We start from the raw sequence: 17,077 nt of genomic DNA, 5'->3' as shown, positions 1-17,077 counted from the left end.
TGCCAGTGCTCTCAGTAGTGCAGAGGAGTGACCCCAACATCTACAACACAACCAGGGTGTCCCAGCTCACCAGGGTGTCCCAGCTCACCAGGGCGTCCCAGCTCAGAGCTGCTCACCATTCCCTCACTAGAGGGAGTCTCAAGACAAGGATTGCTGAACCCTCTCCGGGGATAATTAAGAAGCAGAGCGGTGGCATAGTTGAAAATGGAATGATCCCTCAAAAACCAAACGACAGCAGCTGCCGTGTTTCAAAAGGGCTTTTGCTTTTTCTTTCTGCAGAAGGCATTTCTTAATTATGCTGTTTCCTTTTGAAAGACATCCTGAAAGTGCAAACGAGCACTAAGCTAATGATGTTCTTGCTGAACAGACACACCTCTGTACCTGGCTTCATCTCCGAGTGTAGCACACCACAACTGGGGAACAACATGAGGATAGATGGTATTTAAAACCTCAGATACTGACCATGAAAAGCTCCTGTTTACAGCTTTAAACCACAGTTCTAGAGTAGGATCTTATATGTTAGTGAAACAAAAAATCTGTACTTTTTCTGGAGGAAACAAGATTATGCAGGCACCAGCTCATGGTCGGTCCTGAGGCTGCTCAAGCTCCTTTGGAGTCAGATGCAAGGTGGTATTTTTTCCCCCTCAGGAGTTCTAAAGGTAAAAATTGCATATATTGAAGACAGCTTAGGGATGCTGTTTCACTTGGTCTCTGAAGCTCCCAGAGAAGTGTGATCACCAAGGAGCAGCCAAGAAAACTCATAAAAACCATCCTGTTCTGTGAGAACTCGGATCAAAGAATAAGGAGTTGCCATCCAGGCACACCTTAAATTTATGAGCAGTTTCCCTTTATGCCTAGTTTAATTTCCATGTTCAGTGTCATGTTGCTCATTGCATATAAAGCCACAACTCAATTTCAGCTACAATAGCTTTATAATTCTTAGCCTAAAAACCCTCTTTCTATGCATTTTACTTTTTAACAAGAGGAAAGTTAAGTGCTGTAGTTATTAATTTGTGTTTCCTGAATATTATAAAATATGAAGGAACTTAAGGAATCACATATAGTCTCTCTGTATTTTAACTTTCTACTTTGTTTCCAGATGAGAAAAATGACCAGCCAGTTACCCATCCTGAGGAGTAGATTTAGTTCAATCCACAGGCAATGATGTATCACCATAATAGTCTTTATTAATTTATGTATTAATTATTTACAGGTCCCAAGCTGCACTTCAGTTGGCTCAGTCTTTGGATTAACAGCTGCTTGTCTTCCTCTTGGGCTGAGCTCCCCTGTACATTCAGCACTATCAACCACATCAGTGGCTGCCAGAGTCTAAGTTTCAATTCTGACTGTATTACAATTTCTACACTGGAAACTGTTCCTGTAGATGATTTTATTCTGAGGCTAATGGGAAGGATGAACAACTGCAGCCAGCACTGGAATGCTCCTTACCATTGCTGGGATTTTACCCCAGCTCCCAAAAGCAACACTCACACACTTTTGCTCCCGTTTGCTTAAAAGCAAAAAGTTTTCCTTTGGCCCCCTGGCAGCTGCAGTTGGGCTGGAGATTGCTAAACCATCTGTGCCTGACGTGGCACTGCAGACCTGGGCTCTGGCAGCTCATGCATGTTTCATCACAGCTCAGCTTTCAGTCTAGACGTGTCCTAAATGTTTCAGATGTCTCTTGGGCCCCTCAGGACAAAGCCAGGGGGGCACCAAGTGTGCACAGAGCATTTTTTAAATTTTAAAAACAAAACAAAGCCCCTCAAAACCAAATTGCAACAGAGTTGTTATGAAACGTGGGAAAAATAGTGTTGGGACTATAGGCAGAGCATTCACATCCTGCCATAAATGACTAGCTAAATAGATGCAGCTTGACCCAAAAAACAGCTAATGCACATCCTCCTGCTCATGCCTGATTTCAGGTTTCATCAGTAGAACTTCAAAGTGATAACTCCCAACTGCTTGATGACATGGTTTCTTTATTATTAAACTGTGACAAACTCATGCATCTAAACAAGCCTTTCACAAACAAATTCACAGAGAACAAACTTTGGAGGCTGCCTGGCTGTAGCTGCTCTCAGCCACATCTGGCACCACCGGTGGACTAAAGGCTATTTAAATAATTGCAGCTTTTCAATTAAGAGATTGTAATTGCACTTTTTAAAGCAATGAGGCAATAAAATACCTTAATGCACTATCACAGTCCAGTAGCTAAACCTTTGTAAAGTGAAGAACTGACTCACATTTATGAGCTGGGGAAAAAAAAGAAGCAAACTCCAGTTTATTTTAGGCAGGCACTGGCAGTGTGTAAATGCAGCTCACTTCCCACATAGCTCCCCAAGGCTGCCCAGAAGCTGAGCAGGCTGTCTGCTCTTGGGGTAAGTGTGCATCCCCAGACAAGAGTTTTTTTTTTTTTCTTCATTACAGCTCCTCAAAAAGTAGCATTGGTCAAAGGAAGCCCAGGAGAGAAGCATTTCGAAGGAGAAGTTCTGAATCACGAGCTTGTGGGCTTTCATCCAAACCATTACTACTACAACTTTTTTTTTACCTGAGGTATCCACAAGAAAGGAAGGTACACTTTTTCCTCTGACATGCAAAGTACTGCTGTGGGAGAAGACAAAGCAATTCTGCTAAAGAACCAGGGGAGCTGAAAGTGTTTCAGGCACTCCTAGAGAACAATGAGACTTTTGTGCACTGTTGGTCACAGCCACTGGATCTCCCTACAGACACAGCCAGCTCATTGCTGATGCTGCACGCCCAAAGGGCTCTGCAAGGAAATCCTCTCTGTTTGCAAGGTGATTCTCTTATCCCGTGTCCTTTGGGCAAGGTGTTTGTGGCTTTCCCTTTGGCCCACTTGGAAACATCTGGAGAGGACACAGTCCTTCAAAGCCATGCTGGCTCTGCCATCAGCCAAACTGGCTGCAAGTGTGCGCTGGAGGGAGGTCAGTGCATGGCATCTTCACAAGCACTGACACACCAAAACAGAGAGTTTTGAGAGGGCTGCACTTAAGGAGCAACACGAGTATTGCTCCTGATATCACAGGATTTATCACCAGCTATCTTAATAAAGTATCTAGAAAAAAACCAGAAGCCCACAATGACCTGTCCCACTGTGACAGAACACTGCACTTGCAAACCAATGCATAAAAAAGGAAGAAAAATATAGATGTAGATCTAATTTTAACCCGAGGATTAATTTAAGCTTAAAAAACAGAGCTAGCCTGAGAATTTCAGAGTGTCCATGGCATCCGTATTCCTGTCTACCCTACTGAAAACTACAGAGCCTTATCCACTGAGCATTGGTCTACTTATCTTTGAAGGCTTCAAGAAACTCTACAAGGAAAAAAAAAAACAACACAAGGAAAGAATAGCTCTTGGAGTTTGTGAAGTGTTTTCTTGAGAAAGCATGTTTTAATAGCATGACACTGACCCTTTAAGAGAAAATAAATAGATTATTCCTCCTGCAGCAAGGAAGCCACTTGTACTTTGTAATTCCTAAGTTTTTAAATTGTGCTGGCATAGCTGATCCAGGGACACAAGAAGGACTAGCAAGGAGAAGCTGGGAATTTCATAAGGCAGGGAAAATAAAATATGTAATTACATGGTACATTTGTTACAGAAGGCTTGTAGTTGGATGAGTACTAAATTAATATAAATATATTCATTTTCATAGCCAGAGGACTAAAGGTGAGCTGTATTTAAGCTGTCAAAAGAACATTATTTTTCATATTTTTTCCTGAAACTGGATTCCTTTTCCTTCCTTTATAAATGACCAAATATACAAATACCAAGAGATAAATAATCAAGTTTCTCTGACCTCCTTTTCACACCTTTCTCTGCTTATCTAGCAGTAGGAAATACTCTATAGTCTCTGTGTGCAGAGAATAAGTGGTTTCTGACCTAAAAAGAGGAAAATTCAGTGGTTATTGGAGGGGGATAATCAATGTCAGACAAGAGCTACTGGGCCACCCAGGCAACTTCCTGTACATTTATGCTGTGCTTCAGATTACACTACAGCTTTCATATTTGTCAAAATATAAAGTTGTTTTCAAAATAATATACAAAGCCTGGAGAAACCTATAAAAAGAAAAAAAAAGAGAGACATTTCTAAGGTTCTTCTCAGGCATGTAAAAAAAGTCCCTGCTCTCTCACTGGAAGGGCAGCACAGAGGATGCAATTTGCAGGGGACAGTAATTTTGTTTCAGCTGTACAGAGTCATTTGGGCCAGGAAGGTGTGACTCATGTGCAAGCACAGTCCAGCCCAGCAGACCCTGCCTGCAGCTTTATAGCAAATTATTCCATGCACTGCTCCACAAGATGTAGTCACTTGGCATGTTATTTTTGCTATTGAGAGTCTCTACAAAAGCTCCATCAAACTGGTATAAACAAAGGCTGAATTTTACTAGAGTTTTTGCTTTGCTTGTTTTCTTTCAAGTGACTGAAGAATTCCCCACTATGAAATGCTGAAAGTGGTTAGGGGAAAAAAATAAAAGCCACAAATTGAAGCTCTGTTATCTTTAATCCAGCCATTCCACCACCAATTTGCTTTCTGTGAGATCACATCTGACAGGAACAATTTCTCTTTCCTTCTCCCCTCTCAACCACAAGATGTATTTTCATATTTACCCAGCTGTAAAATCCTAGAGGCTAGAAAGCAGTATAGATTTTGCATTACATACTTGAGGACCGTTAGCATCAAACTACTTGGGTTTTTTAACCAAATAAACCACTTTACTTCTTAACTAGTTTGTCCTCAAACTATAACTCTTCTCCTTTTTCTGTAGCAAAGTAACAGAAAGTTTTAGTTGGTGGATGATGGTGCCTGGGCTGAAAACAGCCTGCTCTAGTCAAGTGCTGCATTGCTATTATGATGATAGGAGTCATTGTTTGATCTTATTCCTGCTGCCAGGAAAAAAAAACTTACAGCCTTTTCAGAAGGAGCAACATTTCTTCCTTTTAATGTACCAGTATGACACACTTTGTAAGTGCAGTGTCTCACTGAGCTCAGGTACAGAGCACCCAAACCCCAACACACACATTACTTTGCTCTGGGACAACTCCTTCCTCTGCAATAAATCACTTTTGGCTCAGTGTCCCAGGAGTCTTTTACTGCAGCAGCTTTTTTTAAAGGAAGACTTCCTCTCTTGCTTTAGCAAAGTCTTCTGCTGTCCCTGTGAGATGAGAAATTTCTACACAAACCACAGTCAACAGGACTCTGTGCCTTACACTTCCCACGTCCAGCTTAGTATCTGATAACATCAAACATGCTTAGGACAAGCCTATCAACTCACTCTTGCAGGCAAACTGTATTATTTTATAATTATTTGTTACCTCTTAGAAATTAAATTTGAGTACTAGTTTTGCAAACACTCAAGCTTCTTTTAGTGTGGCTGGATAAAGGAATAAGAGACCCCACAAAGTTGTTAAAGGTATTGGGGTCTTACCTAAAGAACATCATGTCTATAAACAAGTATTTCTCTATGTCAGAAAACTGGGGAAATTTTCAAAATATTCCACCCCCCTGCAGCAATGAATGAGCTGTAGCCACAAAGCAAACTCCAAAAACAAACTAACAAAACTTTCCACCTCTAGCTCACTAAGGATCAAGTGAAACCTCCCAACAGTTGCTGCTCAATATTTTTTCATTTATTTAAACCAATTTCAGGAAAATGAATGAAATGTGAGCACCAGCACACCATTTTAGCCAGGCACTCTCTGAAACACATCCAGGCTTTTTTGAGGCAGTGGGATGACATCTGTTGAATTTAGCACACTCTGGAGCAGCTTCCCTGAGAGTCAATGTGAAAAGCAGCGAGCACTAGACAGTGAGTAATGAGAACAATACTACTAAAAATCTTTGTGGACTGGTGTAAATTGGGAAATACTTTTAAATGTGAGATTGTGGATTTTTCTATGGATATAAAAAGTCCCGTTACAACAGTTCAGTATAAGAACATTGCTATTACAATAAACTTAATTCCTACCTGCTTTATAGAAGAAGCTAACAGGGCTGATAATAAACTGCATCTCCTACACAGCAAATCAAGGGCACACAAAATCTTTACAGTTTTAGAAGAGAACGAAACTGTAAAGGCCATTCTGATAATATCACCCCTGAGCATGATCCTCACCTCAGAAGGCAAACATCTGGAACATCAGAGAAGTGAGAGGATTCAGCAGCTGCTTGGCCCTATATTGGCTACAGAACTCCAGGTTTGGGATCATGTGGAATGGGAGGAAAGAGGCAGAATCTGCATTATCCATCACCACAAATTGCCTCCAGGTTAATATAATAGTTTTTAAACCAAGCTTTTTTTTTTTTTTTTTTTTTTCATATGAAAGTCAGCTGAATGTAAGGGATCTCTGGCAGTCAGGTGCAGAGATGAAGAGAAGGGTTTTGAGCACACAAATTTCACACAAGGCCTGCTCAAGGCCAAGTCCAAATAATGGGAACAAGGTAGCAGAGAGTCTCATATTTAGAGTTGTCTCTTCAAGTAATTATTTAACATTACAGGACATCAGTGAAATGTAGAAATTACAGTTCTATTAGTAAAACAGAAACCACTCAGCCATAACATGACACATTTATGGAGTGGCTTTGCTGCCAAAACATTTATTCACTTCCCTCTGAAAAAAAGAAAATGAACAGTCCTCGTCCATCCAGCCAAGAGACAGTTCTCACCTTAGAGATAAAAGCGCATTGCTGCACATCCAAAGGCTACTGTGACAAACACTTCAGTTCTGGGTGTGTGGAAGGAATAGAAAATGGTAAGTTTAGTTGTCCACTTTAAGGGGCTGCTCCCCTTTGGGAAAAAAGATGGAAAATAAGGACTGGATAGGGATAGGTCTGGTTTAATCTATATAGCTTGCAAAAAGAAAATAGAGTGAAGAATGTAGGCTCATATGTGAGTTCCCACTGAAAATGATACTTTTGAAGATACACAAATTTTAAAATTTGACGTAGCTCCACTTAGAAAAGAAAATGGATGCTTCAGTGAACACAGGGTTACACCTAAGAGTAGAAACACTTGTGATACCATTGAAATACCTTGAGTAGTGGTATTGTAATTCAAGAGTTCTGACCATGGATCCCAGGGCTATGGCATCCTGGGGAACTTTTAATTCTATTTTTCTCCTTAAACAAGAACACAACAGAAGTGGCATGCTTTTTAGGCTACATACAATAATGAGCAAAGAAAGCAGGAAAAAGAGTAAATTAAATTAATAGCAACTTGGGTATAATTTAAAAAAGGAAACATGAAAGAACAACCTTTCAAACCAAATAATTAAATATCAATGTCAAAATCATCCATTTAGTGAAGCAGGTGGCTTCTAAATGTAGAATATCCAGGCAACACCTGATAGAATAAAATCTGTGAGAAACTAACAGCTACTGCCTACAAATTCACTTCTAAAGACAGATACTGTCTTTGGAAAAATATTTGTTTACTGCTTATAATTTAGATAAGAATTTGCCACCATTTTACACAAAGAAGCTGCTCTCTGTGCACTCTGCTCCACTAAAACCCATACAATTTGTAAGAAGATCACTGTGATCTTCCTGCTCATCTCACTGCATCTTTTCTCCACCTATCCCATGAAAGAAACAGCACATTGCTAGTTTTTATTCCTCAGGTTGTAAAGCCAAAGTAGAACTAACAACTTTATTGAGGTCATTACTGTAAGCACATATTCAAAAGGAGACAGTGAGAAATTATGATCAAAGAAGAGTTTAGGTTGGAAAAGAACCTCAAGATCAGCAAGTCCAATTGCCAGCCCAGCACTGCCAGGTCCAACACTAAACCAGCAACACATCCACACAGCTCTTAAACACTTCCCTGGGCAGCCTGCTCAAATGCCTGAGCACCCTGCCAGGGAAGAAATTTTCCCTCATATCCAACCTAAACCACCTCTGGCATAACCTGACCCCGTTTTCTCTTTCCTGCTACTTGGAAAAATGACCAACACCCACCTCACTACAACCTTTGACACATGTGGCAAGACCATGACAAAAACATCCAACAAAGACAAATGCCTTAGCAAAATGATTATAAAATATGCACAAAGGCCACATACTCTCAACCTTGAGAAAAGGCAATAAAGCAAGATTTTTACTCACAGGGCAGAAGAACAAATTCTCAGGAGATGCTGAAGCTGAGAAACAACATCACAGCTGCAGCAAAGGCCCCCAAAGGCTATTTGAGTCAGCTGCCCACCCCATTAACCTATTAGTGCCCAGCCCTAAGAGGGAAATCCTGGTGCTAATTAACTCCTTGGCAATCCTTCTTGGATTTGAAGGCCCAGGATTCAAAATGGGAGCTGGAGTTCATTGAAGTTAAAGGTTCCTGTTTCTGACACTGATGCTCACTGCCAATTTCAGTGCTTCAACTCCACTCAGGAATAACATTATAGTGAATATAACAACAATAATGGTATTTACATCCTGTGCTTCCCCTCTCCTGGGCAGAGAGTGATGCCAAAACTTAAAAGCAAATATTAACCACTTGAATGAACAAGGAACAGCTAGAGGAGGAAAAGGCAGCCCCACTCCCAGTGAGGGAAGGAAAGAGGGAACAAGTTTCTGTGTGGGGCCATTGCCACGAGGCACCCCTAGACCCCTCCAGTCTTGATGGGATTGCCACTTAATGCTGCTCAGCCCTGCAGGGAAGGGGCTGCTTAGGTCATCTAAGGTGGTGTCATCTGCATTTCAACTCCTGAGTGAGGCCAGCACAAAGGTCAACAGGGGCAAGAGGCAGAGAGAGGCTGCAGGTTCTGATTTCTGAAAATTCTGTCCAAACGGAGTCATTGCCCTGTGATAACTCATTAAAGTCATGCTATAAATTAAAACAGGAGTGTAAGCTAGAAGAACATGCACATTCTGCAGGCACCCTGCAGTGCTCAGAGCAGGACAGAGCAGTATCTGCAGGCTCTCAAGAATGTCTTCTGCTCTTTTAATAGTTCTCCTTAGTGGGGTGTGGAGGTTTGTATCACGTATCTTTCTCCCCTTGCTGAATCAAAAATAGTGCACTGAGTCAGTGGTTACAGGCAGTCCCTGGCCATGCTGAGCACGTGTCCCCCAGCTCCCCCAGGCTCCTTCTCACCTCCAGCAGCACTTCTGCTCCAGGAAGAACTGCAGGGAGGAGAGAATCCCTCTCTCTGCCTCAGCACATGCTTCCAGCAGCTTGGCAGATGATCTCTATGGATCCAAAAATACACTGAAATGGGTGGGAATTTTTCTGCTGCCTTCCAGGATGCCTGGATCAGGGCTGTCAGGTTGGAGATGTCCACCTTGGAATGGGGCAGCGGGCCTTGGGTGAATGAAGTTCCACATGGGAGCGTGCCCTGCAAAGAGCACTTATCCTTATTTAGTGGGAACGCCAGTATGACACTGAGCACAGGGAGAGGGAAAATGTCTAACCAGGGAGCCTTAAATGCAGTGATTTTAAACCTTAATCTCTTCTCCTTAATGCTATTTTGAAGAGCTAAAACATTTCCCCTTCTATTCAGACCTGCAAAATGAACAACAGGGAGCAAAACCCATGGTGGTTTATCAATATCCTGTTCCTGGGAATAGGTATTTCTATGCTTTGTACAAGTAATCACTGTGAAAGCTGCAAGCTGGGCAATTTCACAGAAGTTTTTGGGTTTTCTAGTATCTATTTTAAGTTTGTATTTTACTCCCCAAAACATACTTGTGCTTTGTCCCAAATCAAAAGAAGCTGTGCTAGCACACCTACAATTATTACCTTCAGGGCTGACTGAGGTACAAAGAGTGGAAAAGGAAGGACAAAACCACAGAGACAAATTCAGTTTTCCAAGAGCTGTTAATTACTCGTTAGTTTGATGTTTTTAACTATTAATACATAACTAACCACAAGGGTCAGACCCCTAAAAGTCCTCCTAGCACTGGTCCAGCAGGGCTCTGTTGTGGCTCATACCTTGCTCAACAAGCAGCAATATTTACCCACTGGGTTGAGCAATGCTGGCCATGCCCAGCCCCTGTCTCGCTTTTCAGGGCAGCCTGAATTTTGACATTGACCCTGCTGCTAATCTGTGCTAGCATGCAGAGCTTGGCCTTGTTAAAGACTCTCATTCCAGCCTCTCATGTCTGCTTTTTAGGGCTCTGATGTCTCATCTCAGCATCATCACCAGCACTTTGCTGGTGCTTCAAAATAAAATTGTTTATTACTGCTTGCCATTGTCTTCACACTGTGTAACTTTTGGATTTTAAAGGTATTTCTTTTGTATCCCTGACTCTCTTTTCCCTTATAATGCCATCTCTTCAGTTCACTTCTGGCTTGTATCTATTTTACAGGGACATTTCCCACCGAGGTACTCTGCTATGACATTGTACTTATCATGTGCCCTGAGGGACAAAAAAAGAAATGTTATCATCTGATTTTGTATACATATGTTTGGATTTCATTAGGAAACGCAACATGAACTGAGATGCCCAGTGGCCCACCAGCAGTCACTACAAGTATTTTAAAACTGACATGTAAGTGTTCTGCAGTCTCCCTTGCTGATTAACCATCTCTGTGATCCTTCTTCCTATTCAAGCAGCTCCAAAAACTCCAATTGGAAAGCACTGAACAGGGAGAACAAACTGACAATGGTCTCCTGAAGCAAACAAAAGGCAACTCCACGCACTCAAGTTGGTTCTGCCATGTCCAAAACTCATCACTGGGCTTCCTGCTTGCATCCATGTCCACACCTCAGCCAGGGCAAGCCCTGAGCAGCCTCCAGCTCCCCTCGCTGTGCTAGGGACACGTGGGAGCCACAGCTCTCCCGCTGCTCAGCAGCATCCAAACTGTGACACCACCTCCTGAAAAGCAGATGTAGGCTGAGAAAGAAAGTTCAAAAGCCCACTCACTTCTGAGTTCAACTATGGAAAATGCAGTGCTTGCTCACTGCTAAGAACAAGGACTTTTCTGTGTAAAAATCCTAGCACTGATGTCTTCTTCAGAGCCTTCCCACGGAGAATGGGGGTGGGCAGCAGAAGGAGAAATCTAAGCTCAATTTCAGATACCTGTGTTCCCAAATACTTCATAAATGACAAATTGAAAGGATTCCCAAAAAGAGGTAATATCCTTAGTCCAAAATAAATACACTCATCCTCCATTGCTCTGCCCCCAAAATGCTTCTGAGTATTTTAAAAGGTGAAAGAACATCACAATAATCCCGAGTCAAAATCACCAGCACTCTGATCCAAATGATTCACTATGGTGATTTTAACAGCACAAATCCTGCCTTCCTCATATTATTAAGACTCCTTTTTGTTTGCAAGACTTCAGAAAAATTAGGCAGATTTTTGAAAAAGATATGACATAAAAGATGGTCCTGACAGCAGCCCAGTCACCAGAAGCTGTTTGTTCCCATCCTTCTCCTCCTATCTCACAGGGAACAAAGACAATTTTCCACCTCTCAGCTTCACAGATTTCCCCGGGGCAAAAAGAAGCTTGCATCAGTTCCTGAAAATAGTCGCATGGTATTTCTGCTGAAACTGCTTCACATTTAGGTCAAATCTTGAGAAGATCTGCAACCAGAGCTGAAGTGGATTTATGAGAGAACCTTAAGGTGCATCTTACACACTGAAATAAGGCACTAAAGAGACTCATGGGCAGGCCAAGATTCCAAGTCACTGGAAAGCCAACTAACATTTTGTGTACGACTCTTGTGAGAACAGAGCAGTGATTTTGTGGCAAGTGATAAAGAACAATGAACTTTCAGAGGAGCAAAGGTGCCTGGGAAATGCAGGGAGCTCTACTGTGAGTGCCCTCTGACAGGCAGTGGGAGACAGGGGCAGTAAAAAAGGGAAAGCCAGAAAATAATGTGACAAATCAACTCGGTCTTACAGAAGAAATTTAATCATGTAAGGCATTTAATCATGCCCTATTTTAAAAAAACAGGGGGAGGGGTATGATTATAATATAAAATGTGCCTTTCCAAATTCTCTTTGCTGACTACGTGCTAATGCTAATTTTACTGTCATTTTGTTGTTAAATTCATTTCACATTTTCAGAGCTGTTCACAGAATAATATAGGTGTATTGGGGATTTGGAAACTGAGCAGGCATTTATTCCTGTAACTGGCAGTCTGATAATGCTTCATAAACCCAAAATACATAAACATCAAAAGCATAACAAATATTTTTTTTCACTTTAACCCAATACTTGATTTCACCCAAGCATTGATTATTTTATTATAGATGCCTGAGAATGTTCCATAGTCACTGTGGAAGTTTTCTTAGCCTTTTGAATGAGTTTGTCATAGTTACATTGCCAAGGCATCAGAAATTTGCCATATTATTGCCAACACAAACAATTTTAGGCGTCTCTTGTGAACTACAGAACACACAAGTCTTGATACCAGATCCTCCTTGAATAATTATGTTTAAAAGAAGTTGGTGCCTCTCTGCACAGCCTGTATAACCAGGTGTGGCATCAGTTCTGTGATGCTTCTTTAGGTTTTATATGGACATTACATGTTTTTTTTTACCTGGGTGGCCCTGTAGCTAACACTGGTGCCATGTCCTAATAACCTTGTGTAGAAATATAACTGCTGTTGTTACCAGGAGCTCCGGACAGTGGATTTGCAGGAGTGGGCAAAGGGGAATCGTTCCTGTTGTCACTGTGGGACCGAGAGAGTGAACATGGCTCCTTCATGTTTGCTGGCAAATGACAGCTCTTGGATCCAGCTAAAAACCAAGGCAGGCACCAGCTGCACAGGGGGGGTCAGGATGAGACTGGAACAGGAATTGCTTCCTCAGCAGCAGCAATGTTTGTGACACAGCATCCCAGAAGTGAACACGCTGTCTTTATGCACCCTTCCTTCCCCTAAACACAAAAAGCTTTGGTTTCTTTTACAAAAGGGAAGGAAGTAAAAGGTTTTCCCTACTGCATGCAGATATATTTTCAGCATTCAGCACTGTCCTTTCATTCAAAATATGCAATGCTATTTTTATTCCTTGATTATCTAGCAGAATTCACCGTGGCCCAAGGGAGAGGTTAATTTTTGTACTGAATGTCCTATTCCCATGTGGCTTGGAGAGAGGGAATGTTGCTTCTCTTCATTTTGAAATGAAAATGCAGAATTTTCCTATTTCTAATTGATTTAAACCGTATATTATCTGCTACTCCTTTTAAAGGCAAAGTATTGCTTACTCTCAGAAATGTACAGTACAAAAAGGTATTCCTGAATGTTTTATTTTGGAAGGGTAAAGGCTTTTAAAATAAACAAAAGTAAATATTTCAAATACATTTCATACTGCATGTGGTAGGAGTGGCTCCATACAACACAATATGGATGATGCAAATCCAGCAGTTAATTTCTTTGAGACATACAGTATAATATAGAGACACTTCCAGATCTGGTCTTGTGTAATTGCCTGACCCTTTTTTTATCATTTAAATCCAGCCTACTTTATTAATTATTAATATTTTATTTTGCTATATTGATTGTTCAAGTTAGGAGAAAAAACCACCAGTTAAAAATTACTGACTTGCGAACACTGCAAGACCCTAAAAAACCTGCAAGCTCTGAGGATAAATATACATTTATTTTTTGAGAAAACGTGTCATTACCTGCAGTTGAATCAACGCAGAATGATCGTGCAATTAAATAGTCTGAATTGAAATTTAAAGCTGCAGACCATGATTTTTCCCTACTCCCAGTTCTGCTTGAAATATCTCACACCATTAAAAAAATATAATTAGCTTTAGATTTCCCCACAATAAATAACACCAGAACATACCTTGTGCTACCAACCTGAATTTTTAAAAAAAAGTAAGAGGCCACCTCAGTGTTTTTTGAGTTCATGAGATCTTTCAGACACAAAGCCCTAACAGAGTTTCCCGGTCAGAAGGCATCAGGAAGGCTCCTCGCTTATGGTAAACTTGGGCTTTAGCTTGACAGACCTTTTCCTTATTGTGCCTTTCGGGGACAGCGGCATGGTGTCCATAATGCTCTTGTCCTCCTCCAGCTGCCGGGCAGTGCACGAGGGGGTGGGCACTTTCACCGTGTTGCCAAATTTGGAGTAGTCCACCGAGTATCGCCCATCTTCCTCTGCCACGATGGGCACGAACCTTTGGCCCCAGAGGATTTCGTCCGCCAGGTAGGAGGTTCTGGCCTGGGTGGTGATGCCGGTGGTCTCCACCACCCCTTCCAGGATGACGATGATCTCCAGGTCCTCGTGGTGGTGAAGGTTCATGGGGGAGATGTCGTAGAGGGGGCTGTTCTTGTCTATCACGTGGTAGATGATGAGTGGGGAGACGAGGAAGATGCTGTTGCCCCCCACGGGGTTCTCCATCTGGATGTCGATCTGGTTGAGGGGCACCACCTCGCCCTCCAGGCTGGCAGTCTTCTTCACCACCTGCATGCGGATGGTGGCACTGATGATCATGCTCTTGCGGAGGTCGCCCACGCGCAGCATGAAGCACAGCCGGCCCTCCCGCAGGGCGATGACCGCGTGCTTGCTGAAGATGAGGGTCTCGGCCCGCCGGTGGGCCTGCGACGTCTTCATGAAGATGCAGCCCAGCATGATGGCATTGATCACCAGCCCCACGATGTTCTGCACGATCAGCACCAGGATGGCGGCCGGGCACTCCTCCGTCACCATGCGTCCCCCGAAGCCGATGGTCACCTGCACCTCGATGGAGAAGAGGAAGGCGGAGGTGAAGGAGTGGATGCTGGTCACGCAGGGCACGAAGGCGGCCGCAGAGCCCGCAGCCGCCCCCTCGGCGGGGTCCCGCTGCAGCCGGGTGCTGTGGTCCAGGTCCCCGTGCGCGAAGGCGATCAGCCACCAGACCATGCCGAACAGCAGCCAGCTGCACAGGAAGGACATGGTGAAGATGAGCAGCGTGTGCGGCCACTTGAGGTCCACCAGGGTGGTGAAGACATCCTGCAGGAAGCGCCCCTGCTCGCGGATGTTCTTATGGGCCACATTGCAGGCGCCGTTCTTGCCCACGAAGCGCGCCCGCCTCTCCCGCGCGCGGTACCGGGCGTGATCCGGCACATCCTCGGCCAGCCGGGTCAGCACGTACTCCTCGGGGATGATGCCCTTCCTGGAGAGCATGGCTCCGCCGGCGCCGCGCACCGCCCCGCAGCGGGGCCGGCCGGAGGGGCCGAGCGGCTCCGTGCGCGCCGCCGCCCGCGGCCGAGTGAGCGCCCGGGGCGCGGCCGCGCCGAGCGCGGAGCGCCGCAGCCCCGCCGCCGGCCGGCAGCGCTCCCCGCCGGAGCTGGGGGCGGTTCTCTGCCTTCTCACCCTCCTGTTCTTTTTTTTTGTATTTAATTTCCCTCCCGAGGAAGGGTTTCGGGCCGCGGTTTGTATGTAAAGGTTTGATACAGGACGGATTTGGTGCCTTCCGTTAGCAGGCGCTCCTTTGTGGGATGCCGTGGCTTCATGTGATTATGCCGTGAGATGGGGGCGGGGGGAAAAAAAGGTACTGGCCGATTTTAAAAAAGGGATTTGTAGTAATATATACTAATACTAATACTAATACTAATACTAATACTAATACCAATACCAATACCAATACCAATACTAATACTACTACTAATAATAATAACAACAAAACAACAATAGTAACATAACATTAAAATAACAACAATAGCAAACAACAATAATATTTTTATAAATGCCCATGCTGGAATTCACCTGCATTTCCTCCAGTCAGTAGGAGGAAAGCATTAGTCTGCTAAATCGCCAGGCAGCGGTAGGAAATTTGCAACAATAATAGTAGTATAACACTTAAATAACAATAACAACAAGCAACGACAATAATAATGTTTTTATGAATGTGTATGCTGAAATTCACCTGCATGTCTTCCAGTCAGTAGAAGGAAAGCATTCGTCTGATAAATCGGCAGGCAGTGGTAGGAAAGCTTGAAGAAACTGAATCCAAGGATGTAATGGCTAATCAGAGACCTGGAACTAAAGGGGTTCAATCCCACTGAAAATTTCACCAGTTATTTAAAATAAACAAGGTGGGTTTGAAATTTTTTTTTAATTTATTTTTTCTTTTTCCTGCAGAGAAGAGACTGTGAAGTGATGTGAGCTGTGGCTTCTCAGGAAAATGTCTACAGTCCAAACAGCAGCAAAAGTTGCAAAAAAAAAAAAAAAAAAAAAAAAAAAAAAAAAAAAAATCTGGCCACAAAGGATTAATCCCCAGTGACATGAACTTCCAGACAGGCATCAAAAGCCTTGGAAGAGGCAAAAAATGGAGGCAGAAAGCTAAAACCTGTTTGGGACACTGGGATGTCTCTGTGGGTATAAATACATACATGGGCATGCCTATAAGGATGTGTCTTCCTGACAAGATGCATTATGTAAAAACATTCTGATGTGGTTTTGCTGCTGTATAAACAGCAATATTCCCATTGATGTGTTGATTTCCTCTGGTTTCAATATTTTGTTTTTATTTCAGTTTAGATACCAGCATTGGGGAGTTTCTACAGCATCCCAGGATATTCTGGGTAGGAGTTTTTTCTTTAGTACCAATGGATTTGTGATTATTTTCCAATTGCACTACACATGTCCATGGACTTTCCCTTTAGTTTTGGCTCTAAGTGCTTTGGTACACAGTGTAAACAGCTCTTGGCACTGATTCCCTGGGCAAGGCAATTGTCCAGTTGATGTCTGGGAATCAGCCAGTTGAGGCTGAAATTAACTTTCACCACCTACAGCTACTTAAAGCAGCCCACCTAGGGATTTTGGAATAGTAGGTTGAAGTAATCACCCTGAGATCTCTGAGCAGCTGCTATAAGTCTTGTAATCAATTGTTTACTGTTACTTTGGACTATTTGTACTTTTTATGTATGAATGGTGGTATGTTCTTGCACACATCGATTCCTTTTGGAAGAGTCAGTTTCCCAATCTGGTTCATCTTTCTTGCTGCTTTGATAAATAAAGCTAGAATAGCAACAAGGTGCCCTGGCATGTGGCTGCCAGGCCACTGAGCTTAGCCAAGGGTGTTCCCCCTTTCTCTGCATCCCTTTGTCTCCTAGACTCTTTTTGTGTCCTTGGTGTGAATGTCACTTCCATCTACACTTTAGTTGGTGTGAATGTCACTTCCATCTA

The 17,077-nt window shown here is 43.0% G+C and overlaps 1 protein-coding gene and 1 long non-coding RNA gene across 2 annotated transcripts in view; one reads left to right on the top strand and one right to left on the bottom strand.

Annotated features, from left to right (window-relative positions):
- Positions 1 to 13,189: 13,189 nt before the first annotated feature.
- KCNJ11 (potassium inwardly rectifying channel subfamily J member 11) lies at positions 13,190 to 15,127 on the bottom strand. The gene has a single exon (XM_021525619.3). It carries the CDS (start codon positions 15,071 to 15,073, stop codon positions 13,868 to 13,870), a length of 1,206 nt encoding a protein of 401 aa, XP_021381294.1. The 5' UTR covers positions 15,074 to 15,127; the 3' UTR covers positions 13,190 to 13,867.
- Positions 15,128 to 15,456: 329 nt separating this feature from the next.
- Positions 15,457 to 17,077, top strand: part of LOC110468060 (uncharacterized) — a 28,014-nt gene continuing 26,393 nt past the window's right edge. Inside the window, exons 1-2 of the long non-coding RNA XR_002464986.3 lie at positions 15,457 to 15,984; positions 16,425 to 16,473. This is a non-coding gene — a long non-coding RNA (uncharacterized LOC110468060). The remainder of the gene's footprint in view (positions 15,985 to 16,424; positions 16,474 to 17,077) is intronic.

Source organism: Lonchura striata, chromosome 6, assembly GCF_046129695.1.
Source record: "Lonchura striata isolate bLonStr1 chromosome 6, bLonStr1.mat, whole genome shotgun sequence".
Classification (NCBI taxonomy): domain Eukaryota; kingdom Metazoa; phylum Chordata; class Aves; order Passeriformes; family Estrildidae; genus Lonchura; species Lonchura striata.
The sequence above is the reverse complement of the archived record's forward strand: the minus strand, read 5'-3'. Positions and strand labels throughout refer to the sequence as shown.

Excerpts from the sequence above, each read along its gene's own strand:
- KCNJ11 (XM_021525619.3), bottom strand. The coding sequence starts at position 15,073 with ATGCTCTCCAGGAAGGGCATCATCCCCGAGGAGTACGTGCTGACCCGG.